This window comes from Lagenorhynchus albirostris, chromosome 19 (assembly GCF_949774975.1).
Source record: "Lagenorhynchus albirostris chromosome 19, mLagAlb1.1, whole genome shotgun sequence".
NCBI classification, from domain to species: domain Eukaryota; kingdom Metazoa; phylum Chordata; class Mammalia; order Artiodactyla; family Delphinidae; genus Lagenorhynchus; species Lagenorhynchus albirostris.
In genome coordinates this window covers 11,409,333-11,419,453 of record NC_083113.1, presented here as the reverse complement: position 1 = coordinate 11,419,453, position 10,121 = coordinate 11,409,333, and the positions used below count along the sequence as shown (strand labels likewise).

Sequence of the window (10,121 nt, the reverse complement as noted above, 5' to 3'; positions counted from 1 at the left end):
AGAAAGGAAGAAGGCCAGCAGGGGCGGGCATGGCCTCGGATCATCACCGTCACCTGGGCCCCTCTCTATCTGAAGTCCTTGCCAAGGGGCGTGGGGAGGTGGCCAGGGGAGGGCTCTGCTCAGCGCAGCCTCCCCCTCCCCCAGCTCAGAGAGCTGAGCACAGAAGGACAGAGGGACAGAGGCCCCCAGAAATGTTGTTCCCTGGATGCAGGTCCCGGGCCCTGTCCTCCCTCTGCTTCTGCGTCCTGGTCCTGGCCTGTGTCGTGGGTGAGGAGGAGTGGGTGGGCGGGTGTGGGGACCCCGATGCAGCATGGGGTGTGAGTGTGACCGGCTGTGAGGCGTGCAGATGTGCGTGTGTGTCTGGGAGTGTGTGTCACGGGCGGCCATGAGTGAACAGTGTACACGGGGTTGGTACAGATGACAGTGATCGTGGATATGCATTTGTGCGTGTGTCAGCAGACGAGTATGCCGTCATGGTAAACATGTTAAGTCTGTGAACATGCATTTGTATGCTTGTGCGCACATGTGTGTCTTTAGGGGGTATTTATGCAAAAGATTTGACAGTCTGGGCATGTGGAAGGGTATCTGTGTGTACTGGTGTGTGAGTATGTCTGGGTTCTGCACATGTATTTAAATTGTGTGTATATATATATATATGCAGTGCATCCGATGTGCAGGAAACCGGTGCAAGTGCCTTCTACATGTTAACCCCTAACTCTCACAATAACCCTATAAGCTAGGACCTGTCATTATCCCATTCTACAGAAGAGGAAACTGAGTCTTGAAGAGGTTAAGTCATTGGCCAAGGGCACACCACAGGTCACATGGTGTGACCTCTGTACACATGTGTACCCGTGTACCCGTGTGATGGCTGGTCTCTGTAGGTGAGGCTTCGCCCAGGTGCATGGGTGCTGGACAGACAGGTGTGTGTGATTCCTGGCAGAACACCTGGCCCACCAGCCTGACATATGGCCTTGCCAACCTCCATCCCCGGGGGCATCCTTCACTGCCTGCGGAGGTTGTTCAAACCGTGCGGGAGGCACAGGAGAATGGAGGGGGCGGCAAGATCAGGAAGTGAGGGAGGCATCAGGAGCGGGGCAGGGGGCAGAGAGGCGGCGTTACAGACTGAGGGAGGAAACCCCAGGCAGACGCGGGGGTGACGGGGCTCCCGGGCACAGATGGTGAAAGGAGATGACCGTTGGCTGAAGGGGGGCAAGGGGCAAGAGGGACATAGAAGGCGATGAGAGGACCGGCAAGGGGCCACCAGGAGCCACGGTGACGGTGAGCATGGAGGGAAAAGGGGATGGAAGGGTTCTGGGGTCCCAGCCGTCCCAAGTTGCCCTCTGATCCCATCTAGCATGTCAGCAAGAAGGGCCTGGGGGAGCCTCGAGCCCCCCGCCAGAGCCGGCCAGTAGTTCCTGGAGCCTGGTTCCGGGCAAGGTGAAGGAGTGGATGGAGTCGCTCGTGACCAGGACAAGAGAGAGCTGGCAGTGGTTCTGGTGCGTGTGCACAGAACGGGGCTGGGGGCCTGAGTCTGAGGGAGGAGGGGCAGGGCCGGAACTCGTGGGTTCCCAGGGAGCAGGACAGGGCGGGGGCAGGGCTGTGACCCCTGGGTCCCAGAGGGGTAGAGGGTAAGAGGTGAGAGCAGGGACTCCTGGGTCAGAGGGAGGAAGGGGTCAATGGGGCAGAAGTCTCGGGGGGTAGCTGGACTCTCCACTGTGATGTCCACAGGGGCCCCAGGGCCTTCCAGGGCTTTGTGCAGACCTACTATGATGACCACCTGGGGGACCCGGGTTCCCACACCCAGGCCTGGCTCCACAGCTCCAAGGACAGCCTCCTGAACAAGGCCTACAACCTATGTCCCCAGCTGCTCTGCGGGGACAGCTTCTGGGGTTGAAGTGTTCACAGCCTCTGCAATAAAGAAGTCCTCCTCTGTCCCCGTCCCAGTCCCTCCCGGATGCTGCCGGAGATAACCCCACCCCATCTGCCCCCCAGAGGTTAAGGAGTAGAGGAAGTGACAACACGAAGTGACACACGTGGCAGGGGAGCGACAGTGGGGGCGGGGGAAGGAGTGGGGGCCGGTGGGGGGGGAATGACCCTGCTCCCCCAGTGCTGAGACCCACCACTGCAGGCTTGTGGGCGGCGCGGAAGACCTCAGGCTTCTCAGTTTGGGGTGGAGGGTGAAGGCTGGAGACCAGGCAGGGTTAACAAGCCCCCCCAGCGGCCCCTCCTTCAGCGCTCTGCGTTCACCTCGCACGGGATGGAGACCCCAGGCCTCATGCCTGGCGGGCACCCAGAGCCCCCATCGCCTCCACGCTCCCCACCCGGCCTGTCTCTCTCAGCGGTGACTCTTCAGAGTGGAGGCTTCCTGTGGCTTGACCTCAGGGATGTCACTGCCCTCTCTGCCCGCAGCCTCCCCCCCACCCCCCACAAGCAGTTCTGTTGGCCAGGACTTTGGCCTAGGCGTTGAGGTCGGGGTGGTGGCTGTGAAGGGGTGGACCTCAAGCGCTATAAAGCCTTTCTGTGCCTGATTGGAGCTGGTGAGGACAGCCTGCCAGAGTCCGGTAAGAGAGGGACATGGCGGGTGGGGGACTGCAGGAGGTGGCCAAGATTGTTAGAGCAGAAACTGCGAGAGTCAAGATATTAGATTCCAGTGATAGAATCGTGGAATTTAGAGTATTCCCTGCCAGTCCAGCGGTGAGGACTCGGTGCTTTCACTTCTGCGGCCGGGTTTCAATTCCTGGTCGGGGAACTGAGATCCTGCAAGAGCACAGGGCTGCCAAAAAAAAAAAAAAAATTAAGATGTTACAATCAGCCATCGGGTGTAGCATCAGAGAATGTTAGGAAGTGAGGCCCCAGTCAAGCAAGTCAAGCCATTAGGGGTTTGACTCAGGTGGGGGGGAGGGGGAGAGGGGGTCCCAGGCTGGTATCCCTGAGCGCAGGGGACCCTAGGATTAGACACCTCCTGTGGCCCTGTCGCACACCCTCCTCAGCATTCCAGGTCTCCTGACACCATGGGCACCCGATACTTCCTGGCTCTGTTTCTCATCCTCCTGGTGTTGGGATTCGGTGAGTGTGGTCAGTAGGAGAGGAGGGGCTATGAGGGGAGGGATGAGCCCCAAGCATCTTCCCAGCCCAATTCTTGTCTGGCCCTGCCCCTGCCCATTCCTCTCCTTCCCCGCCTCATTCTCCCGCTGCTGCAGGCCCCTCAGCTCCCCTAACTCACTCTCCTCCTGCAGAGGTCCAGGGCGACCCTGTGCCCCAGCAGGAAGAGACTGCCAGCCCTGCCGTGCTCACCAAGGTGCAGGAATCACTCTTAGGTTACTGGGATCGAGCCAAGGCAGCTGCCCACAACCTGTACAAGAAGACATACTTGCCCGCCATGGATGAGAAAATCAGGTATCACCCGCCTCCCACCCCCACCCCAGGAACAGGGACTCCCAGCCCCCAGCCCCTTCTCCCTCAGACTCAGGAGTCCAGGTTCAAACCTGGACCTGGTATCTCAAGGCCCAGAGATCTCAGCTCCCAGCCCCTAGTCCCAGTAGAACCTGGGATTCTGAGATGCCAGCCCTGTCCTACTTAGGGATCCAGGAGTTTGGGTTCTAGCCACGTTTTCCCACAGGACACATGATTCTGGGCCCCAGCTCCTCCTCCCTCAGACCCAGGAGTCCCAGCCCCCAGCCCATCCTCCTCAGCCCTTCTGTCCTTTCTCCCCAGGGACATATACAGCAAAAGCACGGCAGCTGTGACCACCTATGCAGGGATTTTTACTGACCAGGTCATTTCTCTGCTGAAGGGAGAACATTAACAGCTGGGCCCCCAATCTCGGGGGGAGACCCAGCAACCCCTTGGGTCCCCTGATCTATACCCCATCCCACTTCCTAGCAACTCTCAGCGTCCTGCTCCCAACTCTAGCCTGACTTCTTATCAATAATAATAAAAAAAAAGCCAAGTTTATTCTTCTGGATATGGTTGCTTTTCTGAGACCTCAAGGTCAAGATGGAGGATCTGATGCTGTCCAGCCAACATTTATTGAGTGTCTATTCTATGTTTATCGCCCTAACCTGGTCAATGGGAATAAAGAGGTGAATAATAATAATGAATAATCATAACAACAATAATTGGAGACTGCCTTTCACCAAGGTCTGGCTTTCTCTTCTTTTTTTTTTTTTTGGCCACACTATGTGGCATGCGTGGTCATTCCCTGACCAGGGATCGAACCCATGCCCCCTGAAGTGGAAGCACAGAGTCTTAACCACTGGACCACCAGGGAACTCCCGGCTTTCTCATTTATAAAATGATAAATGGATATAGCTAATCTGCAGTGGACTCTGGCCATGTCCGGGTCCTGGGCTGACACTTTGAATGTGCCATCGCAGTGAGGTGTCCAGTGGCCCTGTGGCAGAGGGGAGAGCGGTGCCCGTGAGTCATTGCTGAGCGTGGCAAGGCAGCGCCCAGGTTGGCTGAGACCCGAGAGGACAGAACTGTAAACACTGTGCTCTGTGCCACTTCCTATACATTTGTCCCACGTGTATTTATTGAGACACAACCAGGTGCTGGAGACACAGCAGGGAGAAGACCTGCCCTCACGTGGCCCCCGCAAAAACGTACTGATTGGGTCCTGACCCAGTTTCACACGTTTTTTGTTTGTTTTAATTTATTTTTGCCCGCGTTGGGTCTCCGTTGTGCGTGGGCTTTCTCTAGTTGTGGTGAGCAGGGGCTACTCTTCACTGCGGAGCACAGGCTCTAGGTGTGCGGGCTTCAGTAGTTGTGGCTCGTGGGCTCTAGAGCGCAGGCTCAGCAGGTGTGGCGCACGGGCTTAGCTGCTCCGCAGCATGTGGGATCTTCCTGGACCAGGGCTTGAACCCGTGTCCCCTGCATTGGCGGGCGGAGTCCCAACCACTGCGTCACCAGGGAAGTCCATCACATGGTTTTATTGATTACCGTTTTGTGGTATGCTTTTTAGCTGTTCTCTTCTTATTAGCAATAGTAATAACACTTCCTGAGCTCCTACTCAGGGCCAGGAGCTCTGATCCATCCTGAGCCACACATAGAGAGGCTGAGGGGGTGGAAGGCAGAGGATGAACAAGAGGACCCATGGATAAGATAACTTGAGACAGCAATGCGGGCCATGAAGAAAAGGAGAGGAAGTGAGTTCAAGTCTGGGGGCGGCCACCTTGGGTTGGGGCACGGGGAGAGCCCTCTAGAGGACCCAGCTGGGCTGGTCACAGGGCATGCGTCACAATGCAGTGTGGTAAGGACTACTGTTGATGGCAAGGAGGGGGAGGGGAGTACTCACTTGGCTCCCAGGTCTGAGCAGATGGAAGAGGGTATCTGGGCAGTGGGGGATTACAGGCCAAAAGCACAGGGTGCAAATAAGAGCAGAGGCCCTGCAGTCTGAGAGAGGACAGTGCTGGGGCACATGGTTAGATGGGCTAAGAGCCTGGACTCCTGCATCTGGAGGGAGTAGAGAGTGGTCCTGGGCCGCCAAGTCCTATGGGCGGGGCTATTGGCCTCTGAGGATGCGGGGCCTCTATTCTCCTAACAGACTTGGCATAAACTTCCAGCCAGCCTTTTCAGTACTCTTGGGGCAGTTTTCCCAGGTTCTGGGGCTGGGCAGCTGTGAATCTAGCAGAAAACAGGGGCCTTGGGGAAGGGTTGTGAGAAATGCCCCCAAGTCCCCAGGGCCTGGGAAGAGCTGAGGCTGCCAAGCCCAATGGGTGATGGGGAGGGGGGAACCCTGGAGGAACAATCCCTGCTCTGTCCACTTGTTTCCCACAGACTCAAGCCAAACCAAACCACTGCCCAGGCCAGTTCTGCTTCCAACCAATCCTGCTGTACCTCCCAGACTCCGCCTTCCTTTCTCAGGCTCCCAACCCCAGTCCCACTCCCTTCAGGACCCCAGGAGTCCAGGCCCCAAGACTCCTCCTCCCCCAGAACTCAGGACCTCCAATCCATTCTCCTCAGGACCCAGAAGTTCAGGTCCCCAGCCCCCTTAGAACCTGAAATCCCAGCCTCTGGTTGGTGTTGGGCGTCCCCTAGTGGAGCGCAGTGTGGGTCTGGCCTGTGATTCACTTAACAGTTAGTAGGAATGGAAGAATTTACTTGGTCACTCAGCAGACATGGGGGAGGGCTTTACAAGGGCCCCATCTGAGGTCACAGTCTAGCTAAGAGCCTCTAGTGTTCCAACAGATCAGGACTCTGCGGTATATGAGACAGGACGTTAGGGGACCTAGAGCTGAGAGCAGAGATGGGGTAACAATGAAACCGGAGAAGATGAGCTTCAAAGCCCCTCACCTGCCTGGGCTTTCTGTGGTTCTCTATTTATATGTGTACGTGTAATTTTGTACTTTTAAAAAAGAAGCCCACAAAAATCTCAATCTGCCCATCTTCTGGGGGACTTCATCAGTATGTTCATTTCATCCCTAGACTTGAAGACTGGGTCTGCAATTTCACAGAATCGTTATTACTGTCACTGTTGTCTGTAAGAGAAGGGGACCGGGCAAGTTTTCTTTTAAAAAAAAATTAATTAATTAACTAATTTGGCTGCGTTGGGTCTTCGTTGCTGTGCGAGGGCTTTCTTCGTTGAGGTGGGTGGGCTTCTCACTGCGGTGGCTTCTCTTGCTGCAGAGCACCAGCTCTAGGTGCGCGGGCTTCAGGAGTATGGAGTTCGCGGGTTCTAGAGCACAGGCTCAGTAGTTGCGGCACGCGGGCTTAGTTGCTCCGCAGCACTTGGGATCTTCCTAGACCAGGGCTTGAACCTGTGTCCCCTGCATTCGTAGGTGGATTCTTAACCACTGCGCCACCAGGGTAGTCCCAAGAAGTTCTCCAAGGTTTCTTCTTGTCCTTGTGTTGGTTCACAGAGGTAATTCATTCATCTTCCCCACTCAAAGTTTCATCCTTTCACTCGGCAATCATGCCCTGGGACAGTGCTGGAGACACACGCATCTCTGTCAGTGATGACACAAAGTGGGCAGGGTGTGGGAGGGGGGGAGTCCAGGGATCTAGGAGGAGTGGGAGGCGGTGCCCCGCCCAGTCTGGGGGCCAGGGAGGAGGGATAATACTATTGAGCTGAGACCGCGAGGAAAGTGGAGGATTATCAATAGACAGTAAAATGATACATAAATAATTAAAATATCTCTATGCAAAGCCTGCTCTCCTTTTCAGATAATATGTAAAGTTCATAATAACAGTGCGTGATACTGATCACTTAGCCCCACACGGAGAACCCGGGCCAGGTGTTTTATATTCTTGATTTCACTGGGTCTTCCCAATAACCCGGCGGGGCAAAGGCGGAGAGGAATAGCGGGTACCATTATAATGCCTAGCTTATAAAAGAGGAAGAAAATGAAGGCCAAAGAGATAGGTCACTTGTCCGGTATCATTTAGTCGGTCAGTAGCACAACCAGGGTCTGAACCCAGGTCAGACTTCCACCCAATTCATTGGTGAAGGTTTAAAAGCTGCTGAGTCTTCTGTCCTCTCTGGGCCTCCATAATTCCTTCTCCGGGCCAAGGGTCTTTCAACACGTGTCCAAGCCCGGAGCTGTAGGAAGATAGCTAATGAAGAAGTACGGAGTTCTTAGAGCCCTTGAAGCCGAGGCCATAGCCGCGAGGTTTACTAGAAAGCGGACCGCTAAGGGAACGCGCATGCGCATTAAACTAGGCGGCCCGAAAGCTTAGGGAGGGGCTGACAAGGTCCGATTTGGAAGTGTGGTGGCGTGAGAACACTGAAGTAGTAACTAAATGCACAGAACTATAACCTAGGGAGACTTGTCGGAGGAAAGGGCTGTGTTACGAAGAGGGGTCTGAAAGCGAAGCCACCGACCAAAGATCCTGCCCTCCGAGTCTTGGGTGCGGAGGCCAGGAAGGTTCCTTTAACGCAGGAGGGGCGTGGTTCAAGTAGAGCGTCTCTGAGAGTTACGGTGGCCGGGAAAGCTCAAGAACTTGGAACTTAAAGAATAGGCGGGGCAAAGTGGACAGGATGACCCAGGAGGCTCGTATAACTGGAAGAAGCGGGTTATTCGTGGGGGCAGAAAGAACGCAGGCTGTGGGAAGCGTACATGTTGGCCAAGAAAGCCCTGGGAGTTCGGGGCATGCAGTGTGTCTACTACGCGAAAACAAACAGGCTGCGACGCGACGGAGAGTACGGTGGCCTGCTTGGTCTTTTCATAGACTTTAGTGGCTCCTGAGAGGCGTGGCTGAGTCGCTCTTGCGGGTTACGGTGGCCGGCAGGTCGGGGAAAGCGTGAAATCTCGCGCGATCGCGCTGGAGCGTCAGGGACGGGGCGGGGCTGGCGGCGGGGGCGGGGACCCGGAGCGGGAAGATGGCGGCCGCGCAGGAGGCGGACGGGGCCGGCAGCGCCGTAGTGGCGGCCGGGGGAGGCAGCTCCGGTCAGGTACGGAGGCCGAGAGGGGCCTGAGGGGCTCTTCCCCACCCGGGGGGCCTCCCACGGGGCGTGTCCTGCCTCTTTTCACAGAATCCTGTGCACTGGGGGCTCCTTGCCCATAGGGACCTTGAATACCGGGCCCAGGTGGGGCCGGGCAGCCCGGGAGGCTGGACAGTGTAGGGAGCGGGGCCCTGTTGCGCGCCGGGTCCCCTGCATGCTCGCGCCGGGCGGCCACCAGGCTCGTTGCTCGAGCTGAGGACACAGTGGCGCGGAGGGGCGCAGACTTGTACCCAAGCGCCCTGGGTTCTCGACTCCGTGATTCCAGGCTGCAGGACAGTTCCTAGAATGGGCTGACGTTCACGGGGTGCTCTAGGTGTGGGCAATGATTGATTGATTGGGAGTTTTCTAACTCTGGGGAAGTCAGGTAATCATCGTGGATAAGGGCATGCGCTGTGGAGGCTGACAGACCCATTTTATAGTCAGGAATCCAAGGAACAGACAGAGGCGCCTACAGAAGGTCACCCAGGTTAGCTCTGGGATCCATTCCCTGTAGAACTTACCAGCCATTGCTGAAGCAAGGTGGTCGGGACTGAGATGGGTTTATTTTCAGCATAAACTAGTCCTGTGCCGGAATAAGTCCTGGTACTGATGACTTCTGACCCATTGCCACTTGAACTAAACTGAGGCTGCAGAACATACTAGTTCAGGCAGCCACCCTTCAGACGCTTAGGGAATCGATGGAGTGACAGGGAGGTGCTGTCGACCCACCCACTGGGATGTCACTGACACGTGGGAGGCAGCACAGGGGAGAAGAGTGCAGGTTGGGAGGGGAAAACGAAACTGAAGCTGACACTCTGTGACCTTGGAAAGTTCCTTTCCCCCTTCATTTCTCCAGTGGTAAATGGAGGGATTGGATAGGAGGGCCAGCCCTGTGATGGGCCATGAAGATAGCTCCAGCCATGTCCCTTCATCAGTGGAGTGAGAGAGAAGACTGGTGTGTAAACAAAGAATTATAATCCTGGATGACAAGGATGGTGACAAAAAGTCTGTGTCAGAAACTGAGGGAGCCCAGAGGAGGAGCAAATAATATCACCTGGGGAGGACACTAGTGTGAGATTTGTGTGACAGAGCCAGCATCCCTGGTCTGGATCTTTTCGGCATCTTCAGCCAGGGCCTGGCCCTGGGGGCAGCCCTAGGAAATGTTCGTCTCAATCTTTAGGGGCTTCCCAGTCTCGCTGAAAGAAGGTCTTTTCCCCCTCTGCGTTTCTGTTGATTATTGGGTGGGGGGTGATCGGAGAGACTAGGGCTCAGGGTGCCCCGATTGCCCTGAGCTTACAGAGGACCCCTCCCCCACAAGATCTCCTCTTGTCCCACTTCTGCTGAAAATCTTTCAAGACTTACTCCTTTGCTTTCAGGATTAAGTACAAATTCTTTGGTAGATCAAGGCTTTGCATGATCTGCCCTTTTTCCTCAGACTGGGCTAGGATTTCTCAACCTCAGCACTATTGACATTTGGGGGTGGATAATTCTTCGTGGTAGGGGGCCGCCTTGTGCATTGTAGGATGTTTAGCAGCACCGCTGGCCACGCTAGATATCAGTAGCACACACATCTCCTTCCCCAGTTGTGACAACTAAAAATGTCTCCAGATGTTGCTAAATGTCCCCTGGGGGGCAGAATTTTCCCTGCTTGAGTCACTGGACAAGAGGAGCGTCAGCCACCGTGAAGCTCTTTTAT

At 55.8% G+C, this 10,121-nt stretch overlaps 3 protein-coding genes across 3 annotated transcripts in view; all 3 read left to right on the top strand.

The window, feature by feature from the left end:
* The first annotated feature begins 29 nt into the window (after nt 1-29).
* Nucleotides 30-1,897, top strand: APOC4 (apolipoprotein C4). Its single transcript, XM_060132409.1, has 3 exons — nt 30-267; nt 1,358-1,499; nt 1,732-1,897. Exons 1-3 carry the CDS (start codon nt 30-32, stop codon nt 1,895-1,897), a joined length of 546 nt encoding a protein of 181 aa, XP_059988392.1.
* A 548-nt stretch (nt 1,898-2,445) lies between these two features.
* On the top strand, nt 2,446-3,922 carry APOC2 (apolipoprotein C2). Its single transcript, XM_060131828.1, has 4 exons — nt 2,446-2,564; nt 2,994-3,069; nt 3,240-3,399; nt 3,718-3,922. The coding sequence occupies exons 2-4, from the start codon at nt 3,015-3,017 to the stop codon at nt 3,806-3,808; spliced, it is 306 nt and encodes a 101-aa protein (XP_059987811.1). The 5' UTR covers nt 2,446-2,564; nt 2,994-3,014; the 3' UTR covers nt 3,809-3,922.
* Nucleotides 3,923-8,303: 4,381 nt separating this feature from the next.
* Nucleotides 8,304-10,121, top strand: part of CLPTM1 (CLPTM1 regulator of GABA type A receptor forward trafficking) — a 28,260-nt gene continuing 26,442 nt past the window's right edge. The window contains exon 1 of the mRNA XM_060129948.1: nt 8,304-8,395. Coding sequence (XP_059985931.1) covers nt 8,324-8,395 — 72 coding nt within the window. The 5' untranslated portion in view covers nt 8,304-8,323. The remainder of the gene's footprint in view (nt 8,396-10,121) is intronic.